Genomic DNA, 26039 nt, shown 5'->3' on the forward strand with positions numbered 1-26039 from the left:
TTCAGATGCTGATCTACACATTGCAATCAGTGATGAGAAACACAGAGCCCCCTCTTTCCCAGAGAGGGTAGTAAGTCTATTTTAAATTATTTTTAAGTATAAAATGTTTGTACATACATGTCATTCTATTTGTCCTAATTCATCCTCTCTCTTCTCCCCCACTGGTTCCCTTTCATATTCTTCATGTCTGTTTTGTGTATTTCATTTCCCTGCTGTTTTCCTCTTAAATTTTCTTCCTTCATCTTTATTATTCTTGTTCTTGTTTTATGATCTAAGCACACACACTCTCTCACACACACATATATGAAGCCATACACACATACACACATAATTCTAAATTTAGGTTCTGTACATAAAATAACACATGCAGCATTCGTCTTTCTGGGTCTGGCTTATTTGACTTAACATAATAATTTCCAATTCCCATGTATTTCCCTGAAAATGTCATGATCTTGTTGTTCTTTACAGCTGAGTAAAATTCCATTGTACATATGGATCACATTTTGTATCTATTCATCTGTTGATGGACAGCTATGCTTCTTCCATTTCCTAGATATTGTAAATAGTGTAACAATAAGCGCACAGTATACAGGGATGTATGTTGCAGTTCTAGTTGGCTGCATGAACCTGGGAAGTGGGGCCAAAAAGTGTTGTAGCCTAAAGTCTCATGCAATAGCCAACTTTATTCCGAGCACCAATTTGTATTCTGAGTTTTTTCTGATAGTTAAGGAAGGCCAAATGAGCAAAAGTCACATGAGTTTAAGCTGTAAGGACAACCCATGCTAGAAAACTTCTTTGAACTAACAAAAGTAAGATGATGAGTAATATGAAACAAACCCACTCTTATTTACTATATCTGGGAGGGACACAAAAGCACATTTCAAGAACAACCCATGTTATGGAGAAACAGAGCCTACAAGACTTTTGTCTTGTTTCTCTGGGACTATGTCACAAGCTCTCAGAAATCTCCTCACACAGCTTCAGTCGTGGACCATATTCCAATAGCAGTGCAATTATCTCTGTGCTAAGTCAGCAGTCTGAAGAATATTTTGTAGACAGGATAGAGTAAATAAACCAACAGTTGCCATATTCAAGACTAGAAAATATAGGCTTCATACAAACTTCTCAGCAGAGTGAGAGAAAACTATCACTTATACCTATAGTTAGTATTAAGTAATTTTTCAAGCATAGAATCATTGTAACATTTTATTATTAACTACTAGATCTTTTTTCTAACCATTAACTAGTCACCAAAAAATTCGTATATGTGAGATGAATCTTTGTGATGGCATGGCTCATAAAAGACAGTATTGTTTTTCTTACAAACATGGACACAAATACTTTGTGAAAGTGTCCTGGTGTTGACATGGCAGTCTATGGAGCAGAGCATTAAACAACATAATTCACTCCCTCTATTATTCTCCCCGAGGCATTTAATGCAACTCCACTGCCTCCAGATACATTCTTTGACAAACTCCATTGTTTTTCAGTTACTGTAATATAAAAATCTCCCCACTTGCTTGTCATTAGAACAGTCTCCAAAGTGAACTGATCATAGTGGCGCACATCTTTAATGCCAGCACTCAAGAGGCAGAGGCAGGTGTTTCTCTGAGTTTGAGGCCAGCCTGGTCTACAGAGAGAGGGAGAGAGTTCCAGGACAGCCAGGTCTTCACAGAGAAACCCTGTCTCTAAGAATAACAAACCAACAACCCAATAGTAATAGTAATAATAATAGCCTCCAAAGTGTCTTCATCTGTTGCTGTAGCTACCTTATTCTAAGTTATAACCTTTTCTCTTTACCTTGCTCTGGTCTGTGTCAACTGGCAGCCTGCTTTGGGGCAGAGATCATGGATCCGCTGGACCTTCAAACACTTTCAGGGTAAAGCCAAGTTACAAGACAATAATGAAAAAGAGACATCTTACATAGCTATACATGGTCCTTTTGTGATCTGGTAGCGGTAGCAGCTGTACAAAATTTCTTTATCTTATGAGAGAATTGTGTCAATTTCCTGCTGAGGGGACAGATCCAAAGGGAACTTATGACAGGAAAGAGGTCTTGATACTCAGCTCTTACATTTGTCAACCCTCAAGCCTTAAATTGGGTTATCCCAGCTATATTAGACAGAGTCCCTTCAAGATGGTTTCTAACCAACTTGTCTCCTGGGATGGAGCCTTTCTATAGGAAAACAAAAAATACTTTGACAGCTCTAGATCATTAAAATATATGCAACTTGCCCCTTCTTTCTTCTGTTGATAGCCATAGTCCTCTACTTTTAGGATTCCCAGGTAGATGGCAGCCTCTCCACATTGTAGAAGGTCTTTCAAGTGGCCTCCTGGTTCCCTAGGATGTCATCTAACATGGGCATCTCTCATTCTATGGTGTTTTAAGTTCTGATTATTTTTCTCCTTCTGACAAAAACCTATATCAATTTCCTTAATCAACACAACTGACCAAAGTAACTCATGAAAAAAAATGCATTAGGTAGCATTCTTCAATTTCATGTCAAAACAGAACTTCAAAATGTGACATTATTTGGAAATAAGATGTTTTCAGGAATAATTTATAGCTAAAGGTCAGAATGAGATCGTACAGGCAAGAGTGGGCCATAAGGCCAAAGACTGGTGCTTTTGTAAGATAGGGGACACAGGGAGATAGATCACAGTGTAAGTGCCTATGCAGACACTGGGGTTATAATACCACAAGTGACACATGACCACCAAAAAACTAGGGCAGGCAAAACCCTCAAAGAGAGCATGGCCAACTTTAAATTGGGACATTTGGACTACAAAAGAAGTATCTCCACAATCTTTGCCTGCCAAACATGTGGCAATGGGTTATAGCAGCCCTTGGAAATAGGGTGGTTTGGGGCTTTTCTTCTGTGTTCAGAAACACAACCATTTGAGCTTGGGTATTTGCTGCAGTCCTATGGCTTGAAACTCTCAGGTCTTGGGCTTAGAGGTAGCTCAGTAGCTGAGCACTTGTCTAGCATACATAAGCATACAAAGCAAGCAAAGAACAGAGGGTCTAACAACAATGTCTAGACTAGAAAAACTTACAAAGGCAAGTGCAGTTAATATTGCCCGGGGCCAGAATGGAAGTGGAGAGTCACTGCAAATGGCCAGGAGGGATTTTATAGAAGTAATAAGAATATGCTAAGAATGGATTGTAATGATGGCCATATACCCTGATACATTTACTAACAGTCACTAAGTTCTACACTTAAAAAGCATAATTTTCACTGAAGTTTATTTCAAACAAATCTAAGCACAGGGTGTAAATTAGGAGCTAGAAACCATCAAATCTTATCTCTTGTAAGGGATTTTTGTTTTTGAAAATGTTTAAAAAGAAACAACAGATAAGTCAATGGCCAAGGTTCCAATTCCTTTTATAAAACATAAAATATTTTTATTCATTCTTTGAGATTATATCCTAGGCTCCCAACAGCACAACTTTGTGTCCTCTTCTCATTTTCTTATAATCCACCAAGTTTAATTTGTGCTGTCACATACTCACGAATATGGAGTCATCCACAGGAATGTGGATCACCTACCAGGGACACACCCCTGAAGAAAACTGGCCTCAGTCCTTCAGCAGTCATCAATTGCCAACAACAACTTAGCTAGGGGTGGGGCCTTGTGAGCCCTTCCTCCTCCATGCTGAAATGTTGAGCAGCTTGTCTTCCGTGGGTCTTGTGCAGGCAACCCCAGCTGCTGTGTGGTCATGAGTGCAGCAGCCATGCCATGTCCAGAACACACTGCTTTGCAGCAGGCCTTCCCAACCTCTGGCTCTTACACCCTTTCTGCGCCCTCCTCCTTAATTTTCACTGAGCCCAAGGCTGGCTTTACATATAAGCTACTTAAATTAACCAAAGATCAAAGAGAGTGTCAGGAAAAATATCTTCTTCTCTCCTCTCCCTGTTCTCCCTTTCCCTTCCTGCCTTCCCCTTCCTCTCCCCCTCCACCCCAGCTCACATATGTGTGTGTGAGTGTGAGTGTGTGTGTGAGAGAGAGACAGAGACAGAGACAGACAGACACACAGACAGACACACAGACAGACAGACAAAGACAGAGAGACCATAGTACTCGGTAGAGGACTTATTTTCTGAATTGTGGAAGGAAAAACAGCACTTTAGTCATTCTACCCGGATTGCATTTCAATACTTTTATAATGCATTTATGCTAGGAAAGAACTCTTCTTTGAATTTATCTACAATGGGATCGTTCATAACAAGTAATTCGAGGACAGTAAATCTTGAACTCCAGATAAATTATATTCCTGAAACAAAAAATGAAAATACAATGCAAGAAAAAAATCAAATAATGCACACTTAGATACAAATGTGCTCAGCTTGTAAATTTTCAAAAACTGAACTAATCTGCATCAAACACATTCAGATTAAGAAATAGAACATCAGGAAATGCCAGGGGTACTCACGTTTTATTTTCATTAGTACATTAGTCAAGAGAAATTGCTAGCCAGATGTTCAACCTCATTGATTGTTTGCTTGATTTATCCAAACACACCACCTTCAGAGACAGACAGACAGACACACACACACAGACACACACACACACACACACATACATACACACACACACACACACACACACACACACACGGAAAAATACGTAGATAGCTAGATAGATAGAAAGAAAGAAAAATAGATAGGCAGACAGATACAGATTACACAGTCACTTATCTTTTTTGGTTCAGTTTATGGGAGACTTAATTTTTAATAAGTGGTTATATTTTATTCTCATTGCTTATAGAATTCTATCAGATGATTATACTACTGAATTATTCTCTTATTGTTGCAGTAACAAATTACCATGAATTTAGTGGCTTAAAGCACCATGGTTTATTGAGTTATTGCTTCATAGTTCTGAGGTTCAAAAGCCTAAAATGGGTCTAGTCAGCTGCTCCTCTGGAAGCTTCAGTGGCGATGTTACCTTGTCTAGCTTTAGAAGGCTGCATTTTCAGTGTTTCCAGGTGCCTTCCTTCATCTTCAGCACTGGGCGGGCAGCAGCTTCTCTGCTCTCTGCCTAATCCCTGACACTTCTGATTCTATCACACTCATCTCTGTCTCTCCGAACAATCCCTCCATGGCAAATACCATAATTTAGTTACAGTCAGCAGAGTCCCTTTCACCATGGAAAATATTCACAGATTCTGCAAGTTAGGACATGGACATCTGGGAAAGCCATTTTTCAGCCTATTGCAGCAGCAATATATTTACTATTTTATCATCTTGATAAGTATTTTGGTAGTTTCTAGTTTTACCCAATTCCAATGATTCTACGGTGACCATTATTTCACACCTTTGGGTTTCACTTCAATATATATAGCATAAACTGCTGGCCTATAAGACATAAACACCCAGCCTTACCACATTATGCAAGCGAGTTTCCAACTAGCAAAAGCATGAGTGAACAGTGAGTGGTTCTACATCGTAATCAACGCTTAATCTTGTCCCCATGCCTCTCTCCTTTCCTTCCTTCTATCCTTCTTCTTTTGTGCAGGGACTGATGCATTTTGTTCCTGGATCTGTACCTCATTTGTAATATTATAAAATCTCTTGTCTTCCAAAGCTGAAAATTCCAAGGGCAGTTCCTGTTCTCAAAATGGATGCATCTTCCTCCAGTACCATTCTATCCCAATACGACAGCCACTTGAAGAAAGGTTATGCTTCCCAGCCAGCCATCAACATACGCTATATTCCAAGGGAAGATTGCCCTGACTGGTGGCAAGTAAGAACTCTGAAAAGGTAAAGCTACGCATTTTAGCTGGCTGCCCACAATATAGAACAAGCATTGCCCCATAGCCTCAGACCACAGCCTCAAAGCTGGTAGTGCAGACCTTGGCTGAACTAAGGTGGTCATTTCCAAAATATTCAGTACTCAAACTAGAAGAGTGGGGAAGCCAAGTGGCCCCTCTGGAGCTGATACAGATTTCAATTATCCTATCTAACTTCCCTCAGGATAGCTCCAACATTTTAGTCTTTTCCCTTTCTGGTCCCTCTTCCCCCAAATAGCTGCACAATCTTAAACACAGAATGTAAAATGTCTCCCTTATATAAAAAAGGGAGTTTAGGTTAGGCTTGCTTAGTCGGTTTTTTCAAGTTTTCAACCCAATGATGCTATCCAAACTGCTAATTGAAAGCACGTTGAAAGGAGTGTATGTTTGGGCTCTGATGCTCAATAAATGTTTAACGGAATGGCAGCCAGATCAAGTGTTATCCTTTCCCTCTTTGCTGCCTCAGCCATCAGCCCCACCACACTGTCCACTGTCTGTCATCCTCACAGGGTAGTTGGCTTCCTTGTAAAGTGCTGCTGATGTCTGTCTCCCTGACACATTAGCTATCTCCTCTTGTGCTCTTATTCCTTGACTCTTCTTACCCTCATTATTTTTACTTAAAGCAAATGCCTTACTGTGCCTATGATGCAGCCGCAGAGTCATGTGGGACCTGAAAGAATGTAAGTGTGTACCATTGGATTTAAAGGTCTTTAAATATAATAAGTCGTGGTTTTTTACTTTATGGCACAACTAGTTTCCAACTGTATTGTCTATACCTGATGGCTGAGGAAAGGGTTCCATTTATTTGTCTTTTGCCCAGAGCTCTTATAGCTCTGGGCTGGCAAGATGACTCCATGCCTGACTACTGAGTTCAGTCAGGTCACCTCTGATGGTCTGATCTGATCTCAGATCTCCTTCAAGTTGTTGTAAGTTGTTCTCTCTCTCTCTCTCTCTCTCTCTCTCTCTCTCTCTCTCTCTCTCTCTCTCTCTCTCTCTCTCTCTCTCACACACACACACACACACACACACACACATTGAATGTAAAAACAACAACAAGGCTAAATAAATAGCTTTAACTTTCTTAATGAGAGGTTTTTATAGAGGAGGAAGGCAAATGGCTCTTTTGCACGCGGGGTGGGGGGGGGGGGGCTGGGGAGGCTGTTTGAGCAGGTGAGGAGGAGGCAGCATTTGAGCATTTGAGAGCATTAAGAATTCTCTAGGCATTTCTTGAAACAAAGCCAGAGGAGGATTTCCTTGCCAAAGCAGCTTGTCCCTGTGAATTGTAGTCTGGGGGAAAAAAAGGCTGACTGTGAAGGCAAACAGGAAGTGGGGTATAAATTCTAGACAAAGAAACCTTTGGACTTTGGGAGGAGGTAGATGGTTCTTCGTGCCCTTAACACTCAGAATAAAAGAGATAAAATGATGTTTGGCAGAGGACTATACAAATCTTGCTCCTCTCTCTGTGACCAGATGAGTCACAAGTTCAAGATTTTTAGCTCTAATCACACCAACAGAGAGCAGAATACTTAACAAATATGTCCACAAGACATGCCGAGCAAACCTAGTCAGGTTGCCTGGTGATGCAGGGTTTCTGCCGCTGGCGTAATTTCCATCAGTGATAGCAGTTCTCATTTGTTCAAGATCACTGCTTCTCTGGAAGGGGAAATTTCAAGTGAAATCAGTTAAAACCTGAAACAAACCCTTTTGTCCTGTAACATTCAATAATCATACATTTTTTAAATGTACTGTCAACACACACACACACACACACACACACACACACACACACACACACACACACCTGTTACCTCAAGGGGGATAAGAGTTTATTTTGGAGCCAGATATAAGAGTCAATGGCCAGGAGAACAAATTGAGGTCACCCCAAATTCCATATTCTAATGAGGTAGCAGTTTCATGAAGTTTTTATAGAAATAAAACACAAAATCATTAAAAAAATTTTTTTTCAGTGGGTGAAAACATCTGGGGAACTATAACAAAGTACGAGTGCCTGTTTATAGGCCTCAGATGTTGCAAGAATTTAGCTGTGGGGTTTGTGGAAGCAGGTGCTCCTTAGGTCTCAAATAAACTGGAGACAAATGGCTCATTAGCATATCAAAGCAGATGTTGGTTAACTCTGCCAACTCTCAATACCTTTTACTACTCCAGCACTTCTCACCCTACCCCCATCCTAAACCTCTCCCTCCCTAGGAGAAGCTTCCATTTCCTTCCCCCCAGCGCCTCTTTTCTGCATTACAGCTATTTTGGCTACGCCACTCTTGATTGGTGGCTCCTCTTTTGCTCTCTCTCCCCTCTCCTCTCATGGTCCACTTTAGTCTTCATACCCTGTTCAGCCAGGACTCTTCCCTCTGCCTGCTTTCTCCCTTGAATCTACAATAAAAATCTTCTCCATACTATGGGAGTAGTCATGTCCTTTTATTCCCTTTTTCAGTGGCTGGTTAAGTTAACACACTGAAAAAGGCTTTTACTGTCAGTCACAGGGATGATAGGTCAGGCACAGAGATGGACGAGGAACGGCTAAGAAGAGATCTAAAATTAGCCTACAATAGATAAGTCAAAATTATTTCTGCGCTAGGTGGGGTAGCATATGCTTCTGATTCTAGCATTTGGGAGGCAGAGACAGGCAAATCTCTGTGAGTTTGAGGACAACCTGGTCTGTAAAGTGAGTCCAGGACAGCCAGGGCTGTTACACAGAGAAACCTTGTCTCAAAAAACAAAACAACAAAATTAGGTTCTGGACATGCAACATTCCAATTTTTCCATAATCACTGATGCTTTGATCTGTTGGCCTTGCAGAAGGTTCAGTGGAAGGTATGACTGCTTTCCAGGAACTTTCACGTTTGCCTCATTAACCATACATCTTTATGTGCAGTGAGGAAGATGTTGCCTGCAGTAACCAAGTGGAAAGAAACATTGCATATCACAGCACCTCAAAGATGTCATGGTAAATCCAATCAAGATGCTACTTTATACTCAAAATTTACTTCCGTTTGCAGAAAAACTAACCAAATTTGAAATAAGTTTGCAATGAGGCTTTACATGCAAGATAAATATAATCCAAAGAGGTCCATGTAATTTGCTTCTGAACACATAGGTGGATCTCATTGTGGGTTCGTTGGTTAAAGTTTCCTCACACTGATTATCCCTACTTATCATTCATGAAGTATTCTGGTACTACGATACCCTGGCTCAGGCACCTCTAACAAGAGAAAAAGCAAGGCAGAATAAATCATTACCCTCTTAGAATAGCTCTGTACACATCAACAACATTTCAAAAACATTCTACTTTATTTGAGTGTGCATGAGTGTTTTGGCTGCATATATGTAAGTGTACCATATATGTATAGTGCCCACAGAGGCCAGAAGAAGCCATAGGATCCCATGGAAATGGAGTTAAAGATGGTTGTGAACTGCCACATGGGTGCTGAGAACTGAACCAAAGCCCTCTGCAAGAGCAGGAAAGTCTCTTAACCTCTGAGCCATCTCTCCAAGTCCAGCACCAACATTTTAAACTTCATACTGTGGCCATATCTGAAGGGATCTTCATGTGTTCCATAAGCGTGTTCTTATGAACAATCTAAACAACCTGATTGAGTACCCAGCAGCCTCTTGTGTTAAAGAGCCACTTATGAGTGACTCCTTTTTCACTTTGTTGATACCTTCCCCAAGTGCAAAGGAGAAACCTAGAAGTCTTAAGTTTGTAATAGGAATAAAATAAGTAAGAGATGTGGTATACTAGACCTTTGGATAGTTTCTTGGTTTGCTTGTTTGGCATTCATGCTGTTTCTCAACTGTTCTTAAGGGGATTCCCTGAGTCAAGTTCATCTGAAGAAGAGGAAAATCTGGATGATTACGAGTGAGTGTGGAAAGTCTTCTATGTTCTTCTAAAACTAGAATTAGATAGTTTTATTTGATTCCTTGAAGGCATTAAAACAAATGGCTTGGTCTTTCTCAGCAGGCTGTATTTACATGGCTAAATTCAGGTGAGGCTCTGGACCTTTTTTCTAAGTGGTAGCTGGAAGTGAACTTGGTCATTATCAATGAAGATATTTCCCTCAATCAGAAGCGTCTAAACCTGTTTCATATATTCACTGGATTTATCACATGCTCAGTATTTTCATTTTCTAGATAAATAATGAAATGTTTCTGTTCATTTGTTATTTGCTGGGGCCCTCTAATCAAGGTAATGTTTGAAAGCACTTACTGAGGCATTTGAAAGCACTAATTCCACACAATACCACACCGAGCTATTCAAGATAACAGCATTTATGTTTATAGAGTCTTATTCACAGGGTGACCTTATTATTTGGCATTCAAGTTGGGTTCCCTGACAGAGAGACAAGTTCCAATAGACATCTGGCATAAATTGATCTGTTATGGAAAATATTAAAGTTATTTGCAAAATTCAAGATTTTTTGGCATTCTATAAATATTGACATTATTGTCTCCTAGATTTAAAGATTTATGTTAAAGAAAAATTAGTATAATATAGTATATTATATTTTGCAGATATTCAATATTCAAATCCCTTCTCAGGTGACTCTATGCTATGCCTAAGGCTAACTGGGACAATGGAGGGTATATACCATCTCACCTTTTATATCCAAGTCCATGTATTTATTCTTGAACCTTTCTTCCTTTTATTTACCCATAGGTGTTTATCCCAGATCAAGAAATTTTTAACTTTTTCTATTCACAGCCTTTCCCCCTTTTTACCAGAGAAAGTTTTGTGACCCTAAGTACATAGAGTTATAAAACAAATGTAGAAACCAACCTTTTACTGATAATAAAACGTAAAGGATTTTATTTTCAAGCAATTCTTAATATACATATAACTTTGCCATTCATTAAAGTTGAAGGCATATTTACTTGTTTATATTACATAAAGAATTAGACATTGGTTGAATATCAGGTAATGAGGGAAGAAAGTTTTCATTGTTTTACAGAGTTGATTTTTTAAGAAAAATATTGTGCATTATCTCATTTTATATGTATGAGTGTTTTACCTGCATGTATGTGTACCACTTACATGCCTAGTACCCAGAGAAGCCAGAAGAGGGTCTGAGAGCCTCTGGAACTGAAGTTAGAGCCAGTTGCGGGCCACCACGTGGGTGCTGGGAGTTGAAATCAGGCCCTCTGGAAGAGCAGCTAGTGTTCTTAATCACTGAGGCATCTCTCCAGCACCTGATCAATATTTTTGGTTTTATAGTTATCAGTGCTAAGAATACTACTTTGCATGAAGACATAGTATAAAATGTAAAATGGTTAGGGTCATTTTAGGAATTGTTGAAAAGTCTGCTCTAATGCTGAACCAAAGTTCATTGAATGATTGTTTTAATGAAACTCCAATAAACAGTTCAAATAAAAATTATTCAAATGAAATAAAATGCAAAGAGATACTGATTTGATTTGATACACACATGCTGAGAAATATGGTAGAAAAAATTAAATCTTTGTTTTCAGTAATTAAACCATTATGTTTTTATGAGAGCAAAAAACTTTGCACGTTTACTACAAATACTGTGATTCATAAAACACAGTAGCCTTGACTCTTGGCTGTGTTGTTTCAAATAGCATTTATTGGTGTTGAGTCTGATGATACTCCCATTTCAAAGTGCACATATTATATGCACAAAACAAGGCTACAGTGAAGTTGTATGATACAACAAAAGCGAGCACTGTCAGAAATAACTGATTTATTAGATTTATTTTAAAATTAAAATTTCATTGCTATGCTTTCAGGAACCTTTTACTATTGCCATGTCTGTGACCTCAGATATTCAATTATTCAGTCCTACATGGGGGTCCCAATCCATGTTTTAAGAAGCTATGTTCTGTTTGGCGGTGGTGGCAGTGCATGCCTGTAATTCTAGCACTTGGGAGGCAGAGGCAGGCAGATCTGTGAGTTCAAGGCCAGCGTGGTCTACAGAGTGAGTTCCAGGACAGCCAGGGTTACACAGAGAAACCCTGTCTTGAAAAACAAACAAATAAACACAAACAAAAAAAGAAAAAGAAAAGAAAGTTTTGGGGGTTTTGTTTGTTTGTTTGGTTGGTTTTTCGAGACAGGGTTTCCCTGTGTAGCCTTGGCTGTCCCGGACTCACTTTGTAGACCAGGTTGGCCTCTAACTCACAACGATCTGCCTGCCTCTGCCTCCTGAGTGCTGGGATTAAAGGCGTGCGCCACCATGCCCGGTCCTATATCACATTTTTAAATGGCCTTTTGATTAGCTGTTATTAGATTGAAATGTGAGGAAAAAAGGAAACTATCATTAATTCCTCGTGTTAATTAAACATTTATGAGGGTAGAAGAGTTAAAAGGGGCTTCTTAAGATCAGGCCCATGATAGTGAAAAGTTGGTTGTTAATTGGGAAGAGGGAGCCTCAAATGAGGACTTGCCCTTGCACGGTGGCCATGAGGCATTTTCTTAATTGCTAATTGAGATGGAGTGGCCAGGCCACTGTGGACCGCACCATCTCTAGGCAGGCGGGTCTACGTCATATAACAAAGTTGGCTGAGTAGACCAACAGAAACTAGGCAGTAAGCGGTGTTCCTCCACTGCTGTCTACTTCAAGCCTCTGCTTTGCGTTCCTGCATCGGTTTCCCTTGATGATGTGTGTAACCTGAAAGCTGAAATGAACCATTTCCTCCCCAACTTGCTTTTGGTATTGAGTTTATCACAGCAACGTAAAGTAAACTGGGATATCCTCCTTCCTCCTTTTATAGATTGAAAATTCTGTGGTCAAAAAAAAGGCGGAGCAGTGGGGGGGGGGGGCGGGGTGCACCAAGAGGCTTGTTCAAAGTCAAGCAACCACGGATGAGGTAGTTCTTTCTAGGACTTAGATCTTCAAACGAACTGGTCTAAGAATCTTTCCGTTTTACTCCACTGTGAAGCTGCTGTTATTCCGTTCCTCCATTGATACAGATACCATACAAAATACCAGCTCCCGTTCACTGGGAGGACACCTTCTACCTTGCTTTTCTCCCACAAGCCTTCCTGGCCACCTTCACTCTTCTTAGTGCATGTCTTTTCTTTTCAGGTGTTATCTTCTACTCAGTTCCTCCTGGTTCTCCAAAGCCCGTGCACCTTGTACCCTACTCATTCCCATATGTGACATTTTAGCCCAAGCCAGATGGCCACAGACATATAGCTAAACTCAAACAAGACACAAATTTTTGTTGCGCTTCACATACAGAGTAACACATGATGTTCTTGGCTCACTAATTAGAAGATCAAAGGTTACTTTTTTTTTTTAATTATTAGTTCTCAAATCTAGAATTCTTTTGCAGCTGGTTTGCTGGGAATATGTCCAGGTCACAATCTGAGCAGCTACTGAGACAAAAGGTAAATAATAATGTAGTCTTTCCCTTACATAACCCAAAGAATCTGTGTGCGTGTGTGGGGGGGGTGCATGCATGCATGTTCTTGTGTGCTTGTGTGTGTGTGTGTATTTTAAGCATGTATTCCTACTACTAAGCTATACCTCCAGCCCAAGAATATCTGTTTCTGGCTGGTCCGAGGGTGAATGAATTTCTCCACGAACCATTTTTGCTAATGTTTCAACTCACCATGGCACTGGCTGTCCAGCCTTTGGGTTACTAGCATCTTCTGTTGTCTTATCTGTTGCTGTCTAATGAACACCACAAGTTGTAGGTGGCACTCTAGTTACTGAATGGCTTGCTGTCCCTTTGCCATGTACTTAAAAACTTTTCTTTAAAAACAAATAAACCACCACTAAAAAAAAACTTAGTGGCTTGAAACAAGAGTTTGGATTTCTCACAGTTCTGTGAGTTAGCTGATCCAGTTGAATGTTTTGCGGATGGATGGCTGAGGGTGGGTAGCCATGATTGGCAACTGGGGTGGCACATTTTTCCTTATACAGCCTCTCCAAGTGTCTGGTTTGGGTCCTCTTTATCGAATAGAAAACCTTCAAAGAGGACAAGCTCAGCAGCACAAGTACTTAGGGACTCTCTGCTTTGGCAGAGCTTGTTCCTCATTGCAAGTCACATGACCCAGGCCAAAGTCAAAGTGGGAAGAGGTATCACAGAATCACAAGTAGAAGAGACAATTCCACGTGTCAGGGCTGGTAATGGAACCCATATGGTATCATATGCTAAGCATGCTGTCTTAGTTACTTTTCTATTGCTATGAAGAGACACCATAACCAAAGCAACTTATATAAGAAAGTATACAGTTTCAGTTTCTTGGTGAAGAACAATTGCAGCAGGCAGGCAGGCATGGTGCTGGAGCAGCAGCTGAAAGCTTACATGCTGACACAACAACCACCGGACACAGAGAGTCAAGTGGAATGGTGAGCTTTTGAAACCTCAGCCCCTACCCCCAGAAGCACACCTCTTCCAAACAAGGCCACACCTCCTAATCCTTCCTAAACAGTTCCACCAACTCAGGACCAAGCATTCAAATATATGAGCCTGTGGGGGCCATTCTCATTCAAGACAGCACACATACTCTCTACTACCAAGCTATATACTGTTGGCCCAAGAAAAACTGGCTTAATGTGAGTTATCAATGTAATTATTTTCCTCAGCTGGCTTTCACTGCTCATTAGCATCTAAACCAGAGGATATAAGATGGGATATGTACTTGATTTTATTGCTAATTGGTATGAATTTACCTAAAATAAATTATTTTGATCTCTGAAAATAGTACTTTGGTACAAGTCAGTCTAACAAAACACTAAATACACAGATTATATTTTGAGATATACTCAACAGAATGTGGTGTATTTGTAATATAAGCTTCCAAATCATATTTCTCAAACAAGGGAACATTAAGCTTTCATAAGTATAAAACAGAAAAAAATATTCAAGAGTTGCAAATTATCTAGAAAAGAAGAGTTCACACAGGATGAGTCTATAAAGATATTGACTTGGGTGAGGATAAAACTCAGTGGTAACACCCTGGGTCCAAAAAAGAAAAACAAAAGGAAGGGAAGGAGACAAAGAATTGAGTGAGAAAAGAAAGAAAGCTAAGCAGTGGGACCCATCTGTGCCAACTGTTGCCTAACCTGTTCCTTCGGTGACCTTTAAAATGGATCTACAAATTTTTTTTTGCCTACTGCCTATATAAAAAAATCATTTTCAAAACCAATAAAAAGTATTCCTCCTTTTCAGGGAAAAGAAGGAGCATTTATGGTTAGAAACTCCAGCCAGGTGGGAATGTACACAGTGTCCTTATTTAGTAAGGCTGTGAAGTAAGTACAATATAGATTGATTTCTTCTCTCTTCTTGTGACTGTTGTTTGAAAACGATGACTGCTGAGTCATATTTTGAGATGAGACACCATTCTTGAACTCTGGAATTTGAGACCAAAGTATTTGTGTTGAATATGGTCATTAGCCATTGCCTTCCCACCCTCTACTTTCCAAAGGCTATGCTCTGAGTGACCCCTTCCTGTCCATTGCAGAGTGCTGTGAGGACAGCATACCTCCATAAACATTAATTGAAACAGCAGCCCAAGTCCCTTGGAGTCAGACCTGAGCCTACTAAGAGAACAATAAAAAATAGCAATAACACTGCTAAGCTCTCAACCCAATTGCCTGCTGAGCTAAGAAGCTTGCCCCAGTGGCCAGCTCTCAGTGAGCCTTTCCAGTGGGGTTGAATCAAGGTCACTGTGTTCTCTGAGTAGCTTTGATCTGTCCTTTGGCCTTTGCCGGTGACAGTTGTAGTTCAAAGTGAAAATTCTTATCCCATTTCAGACCTTTATTACATTGAGCAAATTTCTTAACCTGTTCTGAGCCTGAACTTTCTCATTTGAAAGGGATACATAATAAGGATTTTTCTTAATTTTTATTTCATGTGCATTGGTGTTTTGCCTGCACATATGTCTATGTGAAGGTGTTGGATCCCCTGGAACTGGAATTATAGACAGTTGTAAATTGCCAAGTGGATGCTGGGAATTGAACCCTGGTCCCCTGGGAGAACAGCCAATGTTCGTAATCACTGAACCATCTCTCTAGCTCCATAATAATGATTTTTAATGCATACAAAGCAACAAGGTGTTGTTTAAAAAAACAGCAATAGTTACTGCAGATTAGGCCTGCGAGCAATTGGTATGGGCAGAGACAATGAGGGTGTGGGCGGAGACAAGGAGGGCATGGGCAGGGTGGGGGTGGAGACAAGGAGGACATGAGCGGAAACAATGAGGGCATGGGCGGGGCGGGGGCGGAGACGGGGAGGGGCGGGGACAGATAGAAGGAGGGAGCGTGGATGGTGTGGTGGCAGAGACAAAGAGGACGTGGGCAAGGACAAGGTGGGCATGGGCGGAGACAAGGAGGGGCTCGGGAGGGACGGGTCAATTACACCTGATAAAATACTTCTGGCATTCACATCAGTAGTACTTGTCCAAAGATTGTGTGTTCATTCAACAGAGAGTCACAGTATTTTGTTTTGTTTTGTTTTTTGTTTTTTGTTTTCCGAGGCAGGGTTTCTCTGTGTAACCTGGCTGTCCTGGACTCACTCTGTAGACCAGGCTGACCTCGAACTCACAGCGATCCTCCAGCCTCTGCCTCCAAAGTGCTGGAATTAAAGATGTGCACCACCATGCCTGGCGAGCCACAGTATTTAAATTCACCAACCTAACAATGGCTTTGAGGTGGCCAAATGTGAACTAAAAGCCTAATTAAAGTGGTACAATTTTGTATTACTTAATATACGTAGTTTAATAAATTTGGATTACCGTGGAAAAGCCTATGTTAGAATTACTAACCACTTGGATGTGCTTTGTGTAATCGTGCTAATGAATAAATATGGGTTTACCCTTTTAAAAATGATTTTTATGTTCTATGAGTGAGATCATTTAATATGTATATTAGATTAGGATACTGTCTGGCACATAGTAATATCAAACTAGGGAATAGGTATTGTTAATGTTGTTGCTAGGAAGAAAGAGTAGTTCAGCCTAATCTTGCATGCCCAACGTTTGGGCGCATAAGACTTCCCAGCATCATCTCATCAAAGTCATCATCATCAGGTGGCCCCACCGGAAGCCAATTTTCTCCAGACAGAGCCTCACTGTGTAGCCTCCAACTCTTGAGCCTCCCACCTTGGTGTGCCCAGTGCTAGATTATAAGCATGCACCTTCCAGAGTTGTATAAATCACTTTCCCATGGGCTAGTATCTCTTTTATTCCTTGTAAAGCGCCCCCCCCGAATATGTAGGAAAACTGTTTTCATTTCTCCTTTTTACAGATAAGGAGATTGGGGTTCAAACAGAACTCTTAAATACCAGCCCATAAGACTGAATAAATGCCCAATCTGAAGCTAGGCCACCACCAACCAAATAATGAAGCCATATCTCTTTATTTAGTCGTGTGTCTGTGAAACCCTCAGTGTTTGCGGGATGGAGGCTGGACTGACACTTAATTGATTGGACCATTTGAAGGAAATATTTCTTAACCACTAGATTGAATGACTTTTTAAGACATGTGCCCCATCCCACAGAGCATACATACGTATTTGTAATAGTTAGAAGACAAAAGTATTTTATTTTGAGAGTTCTTTTGCAGCATATCTCCTTCCAACTTGAAATAACAGGGTGTATCTTGAATGACCATACAGCATTTCCTAATACCAGAATCCACAAATAGTAGAATAGTGCAAATACCAGATTTTACACGGTCATCAACTGAAACAAATCTAAGAACTAGAGAACAGCATGTTAACTAAGTATGAAAACAGCTGTGACCCTCTGGATAGAGTCAAATGCAATGTCAGATGTCCTCCTCTTTGAACTTGATCACCCCAAATTCATTTTTTAAGTTGATCCAGTAGAAAAAAATGGAATTAAATGAAAGCAATATTTTTTTTAATTTTTTGAGGTTATAATTTAATTACAGAATTTCTCCCTTCCTCTACCTCCCTCCCACCCTCCCCTATATGAACCTCTGATCTCCTTCAAACTTATGGCCTTTTTAAAGCAATTGTTACTATATGTATAATATATATGAAATATATATATATATATATATATATATATATATATATATATATATATATATATATATATATATATATATATTCCTAAATACAACCTGTTGAGTCCATGCCTTAGGGTTTCTGCTGCTGCAACAAAATACCACAACCAAAAAGCAAGTTGGGGAGAAAGGATTCATTTGGCTTACATTTCCAAATTGTAGTCCAGCTTTGAAGGAAGTCAGTACAGGAACTCAAGCAGGGCAGGAACCTGGAGGCAGAAACTGATGTAGGGGCCATAGAGGGGTGTTACTTAGTGCCTTGCTTCTCTTGGCTTCCTTGACCTGCTTTTTAAAAAATATTTTATTCATTTATTCATATTATATCTAAGTTGTTATTCCATACCTTGTATCCTCCCACTCCTCCCTCCCTCCCACTTTTCCTCTTACTCCCCTCCTCTACATCTGTGACTGGGGGGGACCTCCTCCCCCTGTATATGCTGATAGGGTATCAAGTCTCTTCTTGGTAGCCTGCTATCCTTCCTCTGAGTGCCACCAGGTCTCCCCCTCCAGGGGACGTGTTGACCTGCTTTCTTACAGAACTCAGAACCACAAGCCCTACCCCACTGATCACTAATTGAGAAAATGCCTTATAGTTGGCTTTTATGGAGCCATTTCCTCTACTGAGGCTCCTTCATCTCTGATGACTCCAGCTGTTGTCAAGTTGACACAAAACCAGCCAATAGAGCCCATATAATGTTACTTGTATATATGTCTCCAGGGCCAACTGTTTGGCATTGGATAACCAATTGTTGCACCCTTCCCCGGGGAGGACCACCTCTCCTGCTCCCAGCTTTACTCAGTTGCCTGGAGTTCTTTGTGTGGGGTTGAGGCCTTATGGGCTTTCCCTCATCCAGTTTGGCATGTTTACCAGTGTCATTCTGACATTACCAGGAGACAAATCTCACAGCAAACTCCCTAATCATCTGGCTCTTACCGTTGTCTTTCCATTCCCTCTTCTTATCTTAGGTGCAGTAGTTTTTATAGGCATATCCACTGAGACTGGGAGAGCAAAACCCATTATGAAACGTCAGCAGCTCATACTGACACTACCAGCAGATCAGCTATTTGCAACACAGAAAAATACCCTTTCTTTTCCTCCCTTTTTAAAATTGAAATGTTTAACTTGGTTAATATTCTAACAAGAACAATTTATGAACTGGAGAAGGTGGCCAGTGAGAGGTAGAACTGGACTCTAAAATCTAAAACAGGCATAGTATTCCTGACTAGCCTGAATCATTGTGCGTGGGCTCATCACAATATTCTAGAACTGGAGGAAAAGAAAAAAATGGTTTTGTTTGTTTTTATTTTAATTCGTTAATTTATTTATTTACTGTATATCCTGACTGCAGTTTCCCCTGCCTCTTCTCCTCCCAACCCCTCTCCCTCCCCCTCCCCCTGCTCTCTTCCTCCCTTCTCTTCAGAAAAGGGGAGGCCTTCCACAGGTATCAACTAGCCTTGGCCTATTGGAGTTGCAGTAAGACTAGGCACTTCCTCTCCGGTTTAGGCTAGAAGAGGCAACCCAGTAGGGAGAAAAGGTCCCAAAAGCAGGCAACAGAGTCAGAGAGAGCTGGGATGAAAGGTGTGCACCACTACCGCCTGCCCCAAAAAGAAATGTTTAATGTGGAAAGTATGTGCAATGTAGTTACTGGCTCATAGCATGGTCTGACACACAGCAGACGCCTGGTAACAACTCGGGTTGTTGCTGCTTGAAGACAGCAGTTGTAGATATTTAAGTATAGTATGGACCCATGCTTTTCTTCCTGCTTGTCCTACTCCGAAAGAACTCTAGAGTAAGAATACACTCAACCTAATCATCTTTGCCCACAAAGCTTTCTCCCTATTATTATCTTAAAAGGGAAATTATGTTCTCAAATGATCCTAAAGAACTTCGAGGCTCTTAGACAAACATAGATTCTCTAGATCTTTTTATACTTTCTAAGGGAATAATAGTATATGAAATTAATTTTTTCCAAAAAATTATTATTATTACTTATTAACTCTGATGTGGGGTACTCATATATAGAGGTCACAGGACAATTTGTGGAAGTCAGTTCTCTCCTTTCAGCATGTAGCTCATAGTGGCTGAATTCAAGTTGTCATGGTTGATTACAGGAACCTTTACTGGTTGAGTCACTTGCTAGCACCTAAAGTTGAAATTTCATTGAGCATATAATTTTGTATGCGCACAAAGGACATACTGAATTTAGAGAGGATCTCTCTTCTATAATTACTGATTGTCATGGATGCTTTCAGAGAAATGCAGATGTCAAGTCTGAGTAACTTATCCTGTCCTCCTACTCCCACATTTGTAAATAGATTCAAAATACTTATTCACTCCTTAGTTCATCAAAATTTGGTTGCTTGTTTCAAACATTCTAACATTGTCTTTCTTCCTTACTAGTGATAAAAAAGGAACTGTCAAACATTACCATGTGCATACCAATGCTGAAAATAAATTATACCTGGCTGAAAACTACTGCTTTGATTCCATTGCAAAGCTGATTCACTATCACCAGCACAATTCAGCAGGTAACTTACTTCAGTTGTTTCTTTTATGGGCCCCCAGAGATAAATGTCAATTGCCTTGGGTACCACTGATCCTCTTAATATTCTTGATTAATACAGTATTAAGAAATGAGGGGGAAATGCTATCAATCTGCTGTTATTTGTGGCTCACACCTCCTCAAATACAACACAACCCACTCCATAAAACTAGAAGTAATAAAGTTTTGAATAAGTTGAGTGACTTAACAAAATTCTTTCCTGTAGATTATATATATATATATATATATATATATATATATATATATAAAATTATGTATGGAGATGCAGTACCCACAGAGGTCAGAAGATGGCATAAGATCTGCAGTAACAGATGGTTGAGTGCCACCTAATGTGGGTGCTGAGAACCAAACTAAGGTCCCCTAAAAGGCTGAGCAGTACAGTGCTCTTAACCACTGAACCATCTCTCAAGACTCCAAAGGAACTATTTATTTCCAGGTCTTTTTCCTTGCCCATAAGAGCAAGTTGATTAAAAAATTTAAATATTACAAAAATGTGCATAATTGGATGAGTAACCTCTCAGCACAGGATAGTGTCAATGATGACATATTTTTGTATATAGATACTAATGTTTGCTATATATAAATTACATATTCATAAACATTACATTTTAGAGATAAGGTCATCATCTGCATACTGTTCAATTAGTTCTCCTTACTAGGCCTGCCTTAGAGGACTTTCCAAGCAAATATTCATGGCCTACCTGGTTGTCTTTAACTACTATGTAAAATTCTATCACATTTTGCAGTAGCCCTCTGGTGATTAGTAATGGATCATGTTTTTACATCTTAATGGGTATTTTACTGCATAGCACTGCACATTTGCTTAACTGATTCTCTTGCTAGTTTCTAAGACAAAGGCTATTAACATACAAAAACTAAAAGCTGCAGAAGTGTATACTCCTACTAATAAATATTTCTTTCATATTTAGTATCTATTTTTCTCTTAAAATATTATTTAAGTGATGAGTATCCTTATTTTCTGTAATAGTACTTCTGTGAAGGGGTATAATATATGTTGTGTAGGTGTGTGTGTGCATAAAGGTTTGAAGTATGTGCTGTTTTTTTTTTTTTACTTTTTATTGATCCTTTGTGAATTTCACATCATGCATCCCAGTCCCACTTATCTTCCTGTCCCTTTGTGTCTGCCTTCCACCCTTGCAACCTCCCCCCATAAAAAGGAAAATAAAAACAAAACAAGAAAGAAAACATTTCAGCATGGAAGCTGAAGTATGTCATGGTATGTCCCACAGTACAGCCTTTTGCCCACACATCTTTATTTACAAATGTTCTTTGCAGTGAGTCATTGGTCTGGTTTGAGGTCTCTGACTTCTGTTACATTATCAATACTGGATCCTCACCAGGACTTCTCTTGGACATCCATTGTTGCCATGTGTCATGGAGATCCTTCAGCTTTGGATCTGCAAGACTGGCTCCCTCATGCACTCCACCAGTTCATAGATGGTGTAGATGTTGGAGTGGGTCAACTCAAAGTGCTAGATCTGGACCTGTGTGGTGGCTGAGTTGGTCAGCCTGGCAGCTCTTCTGAAGCCATAACACCAGGGTGAGCTCTCCAGCACTATCTCAGCTAGCTCACCGAATGCCATAGCCAGAGGCAAGGGGTGGGTCCAACTCTCCTGCTCTCATGCCCTTGGGACTAGCTTTCCCATCTGGGGCAGTTGTAAGAGTGTGGTGGTGGTGCTAGGATCTATGTGATATTCTGAATGAGAAAGAACCCACAGGCTCATATGTTTGAAAGCACAGAGAATGGCACTATTTGAAAGAATTAGAAGGACTAGGAGGTGTGGCCTTATTGAGGTAAGTGTGACCTGGTTGGAGGAAGTGTTGAGAGCTACATCCTTAACTTACCACCACCTTAGTTAATGAATTCTTTTTCACGAGTTACCTTAGTCATGGTGTCTCTTCACCGCAATAAAGCAGTGCCTAAGACAAGGTCAATATTGGTGCCTTCCTCCTTACTCTCCACCTTATTTTTGACCAGCATATCTCACTGAACCTGGATCTCACTGATTTGGTTGTGCTGGCTGGCCATCAGTCTCCAGGGATCTGTCTGTCTCTGCCTTCCCAATGGTACAATTAAAGATGGACACCATAGTGCCAGATTTTTACATGGGTCCTGGGGATCTGAACTCACATCATAATGCTTGTGCTGCAAATGCTTTGCTAACTGTACCATCTCCCAGGTCTGTAACAGTATCCATTCCAGGCAATGACTTGGCGAATTTCCAACAGTGAGTGAAAATGAATCCTTGGCTTTGCATCTAAGCAGTGCTACTACATCTGACTTGATTTCAATTCCATTTTGGTTCTTGCATGTGTGTGTTTTTCAAATTTCTTCAATTGTTTATCTTAACCATAGCAACTCTTGGGAAAGTTATTATATGAACAGTTACCACTAAATGAACGTTGCACTTTAGAGGATACACAGGATATAAAAAAAGATATTAAGATGTTTATTTATCATTGTGTTTTCTAAATATCACTTCATTAAATCTTCAGCTTGTCAGTGTGTTTTATGATTCACACAATGGTTGTTATAACTGTAGCTGCACATATAGATATTTCAAAAGAAGGTATTAATTTCTAATTTATTTTTCATTAAAATATTTTATCATGAAGACATTGCATTTCTAATAGAAATCATAAGATGCAAACTACTTTCAAAATAATCATAATTCCTTTTACCTAAAGGTTGTATGTATGTATAAATATACATATATTTCTATATGGATATTCATATGCTTTTGAAAAATAAAAATTTATACTATGTGTTCTGGTGTTTATTTCTGTTGATTAAGGGTATGGTATTGAAAACATTTGATAAATATTTCTAAAAAGAAAACAAATTCCTGAATAGGAAGGAAGGGAAATCACATGTGTGGTAGTTCCAATTAGAAAACCATCTTAAAAAGATTAAAGCAATAATCATTTACTCTTTTGAGTGGTTTCTTTGAAGATACTATAAGCATGATTATTTTAACTCAGGGTTATCATACCTATATGTAAATGAAAATGGCTTGAAAGTTTAACATAAATTGCAAGTAGATTTAATTTTACGATTATTTTTTTATGTGTAAATATATATGTTTATTATTTGGGGGTTTTCAGATTTGTGTGCTAGTTATATGCATTTGTAAATGTAGGACTGGAAAAAGATAGTAACATATGAATGAGAAAAAATTATGTAAAAGTTTCCATCTAGTTCCCAGTCCCTATGGAATTTCACACGAAGTGACCGGCTCTTTTAGATTTTTGCATTAAATGAATTTGTTGATTCAAGTCACTGAACACTCATCTGTATACTCACGATTGATTCTCTTTCTGTATCACAACACCCAAACCCCCACATTGTTAGCTGATTGGGAGAATGTGAAGTGATTCTATGTAACATGATCTGATGATAATGTGACAATATGCTGCTGATTCCATTGCAGGCATGATCACACGGCTCCGCCACCCAGTGTCAACCAAGGCCAACAAAGTCCCGGGGTCTGTGGCTCTAGGAAGTGGTATGGACACACCCTTGGGCTCTGAGACTCCATTTCCTACCATTTGGGGGTTCAAACACATGTGATCACCTAACTGACACATGATGGATAACAGGAAGGAAGTCTTTGTTCAGACTGTACCAGGGAAAAATTTGGATTAATTTGTTTCATTCATTTGTTTTTTAAACCATCTACACATACCAAGCTTTGTAATCTTCTCAGCTTAAAAAAACACACACACACAATTGTTTATTCTGACCAGCCATTGCCATTCAGCTCCAGCACCACTTGCCTGTCCTTTTTTTTTTTTTTTTTTTTTCCTTTTTTTTTCAACCTGGATGCTATGCCTTTTCCTATTTAGAGCCAGTTCTCAACTCTGTATTTGGGGTAATAACAGCCACCTTGATCACAACTTAATTTGTTTTTTACAAAAAAAAAAAAAAATCTAACAATGTTTTACCAACTTAAGAGCATTAAGCATCTTTTGACATTAATTATCTTCAAGACACCCCCAGATGGCAAAAATACTTCCTTTTGACTCTTTGTGTCAAGAACTGCAGCTGCATTGAGAGCAGCATTTTCCTGTGATGGTTTTAAAGTTACTAACTTCAAATGGTCTCTTATTTTTCATTTTGTGGGTACACAAATCTCATTGCAGAAGAAATCACCTTCAAAGTTGTTGGCACAGCTTCTAAGGTATCTGCCTTCCTTCCTTAGGAATTTGGGAACTGAAAAGAGAAGAGATTACCTTACTGAAGGAGCTGGGAAGCGGCCAGTTTGGAGTGGTCCAGCTGGGCAAGTGGAAGGGGCAGTACGATGTGGCTGTAAAGATGATCAAGGAGGGCGCCATGTCAGAAGATGAATTCTTTCAGGAGGCCCAGACCATGATGTAAGTTTCTCCCCAGGAATGGCAATGTTGAATCTCCATAGAACATTAACATTAGCAGTCCCTGTCCCTAACGTTTGCAAAGCTTGGCATATGTTGTAGATATTGTATATATGTTGTAGATTTAGGAATGATATTTTGGCCTAACAAGCTGTTAAACAAAATCAGTGTTATGCTCCTAATTTGACAAACAGACCTGCACAACACCTTGAAAACCCGTGTCTGAATTTAGAATATTTCTGATTCTATTGAGAAAGTAGACACTGGCCTATATGTCTTTAGATTCTCTACCCTTGATCATTTTCCTGCTCACAACTTTGTCCTGTGGCCTTAGTAGTTATGTGTAGATACAGCACCCAGTATATCCAAGTTCCCTTCACAGGTCCCATGAACAACAATGCATTAGTCAGCGGTATTGGTTAGGAATAGCATGGCTCCGCCTTGAAGGAACAAAGTCAAGCATGGTCCTCAGGAGTCCTGGTGTGGGCAAACCCTTTACCCTTAGAAACCCTTTCAACTCAAGCAGAACAGCATGGCTGGTCACTTTTTAAGAAAACTAATCAGGGAGGATCCAAAAGTGTTCTATCAGGGCCTTGGTGCGGAGATGGCTCAGACAGTAAAGTGCTGCCTGTGTTGGCATGAGGTCAATCCTTTGTGCCCATGTTAAAAAGCTGGATGTGGTGATGCATGCTTGCAATCCCACAACTAAGGAGGAGGAGGAAGCAGGCTGATCTCTGGAGTTCACTTTCTAGCCAACCTTGTCTAACTGAGGAATCTAAGGTCTCAATGAAAGACTCTGTCTCACAAACCAAGGCAGATGGCTCTGCAGGAGTGGCAGCCAAGGCTGACCTCTCTCCTCCACCATACACACATTCAATCCACTTGAAATGTGCAGGTCCTTTTATTGCTGTGAAAAACCAAAGGCAACCTGGAGAGGAAAGGATTTATTTGGCTTACATATCCCCATCTATTGAAAGAACTATTCAGCAGTTTACTGAGACATGCTTACAGGCAAATACTCTAGGCCCATTTCCTTGGTAATTTCCTTTTAAACATCAATGGAGACAGGGAAGTTGCAACAATCACTTCTACTGTACCTGAAGAATTGTTCAGAGTAGAAATACTATATGAATACAAACCTTTGGCCAGGGCTGTCTTAATGGACGTATCACTCCATATTAGCAAGGACTCTACCCCACCTAGTACTTGCATTTATGCTCTGTTTTCATCATTGCAAAATAAAAATTTCTTTTTGTTTGGTTGGCAGTTTTGAGACAGA

At 39.9% G+C, this 26039-nt stretch overlaps 1 protein-coding gene across 2 annotated transcripts in view; it reads left to right on the plus strand.

Annotated features, from left to right (window-relative positions):
- Nucleotides 1-26039, plus strand: part of Bmx (BMX non-receptor tyrosine kinase) — a 60636-nt gene that overhangs the window by 21061 nt on the left and 13536 nt on the right. The window contains exons 6-15 of one of the 2 annotated variants that reach the window (XM_051141595.1): nucleotides 6-70; nucleotides 5590-5765; nucleotides 6418-6474; nucleotides 8685-8756; nucleotides 9615-9668; nucleotides 13100-13154; nucleotides 14945-15024; nucleotides 20206-20333; nucleotides 23821-23895; nucleotides 24592-24763. In XM_051141595.1, the coding sequence (XP_050997552.1) occupies nucleotides 6-70; nucleotides 5590-5765; nucleotides 6418-6474; nucleotides 8685-8756; nucleotides 9615-9668; nucleotides 13100-13154; nucleotides 14945-15024; nucleotides 20206-20333; nucleotides 23821-23895; nucleotides 24592-24763 (934 nt within the window). The remainder of the gene's footprint in view (nucleotides 1-5; nucleotides 71-5589; nucleotides 5766-6417; nucleotides 6475-8684; nucleotides 8757-9614; nucleotides 9669-13099; nucleotides 13155-14944; nucleotides 15025-20205; nucleotides 20334-23820; nucleotides 23896-24591; nucleotides 24764-26039) is intronic. The other variant, XM_051141596.1, reaches the window with a different exon arrangement.

The sequence above is a fragment of the Acomys russatus genome, chromosome X, assembly GCF_903995435.1.
Source record: "Acomys russatus chromosome X, mAcoRus1.1, whole genome shotgun sequence".
Lineage (NCBI taxonomy): Eukaryota > Metazoa > Chordata > Mammalia > Rodentia > Muridae > Acomys > Acomys russatus.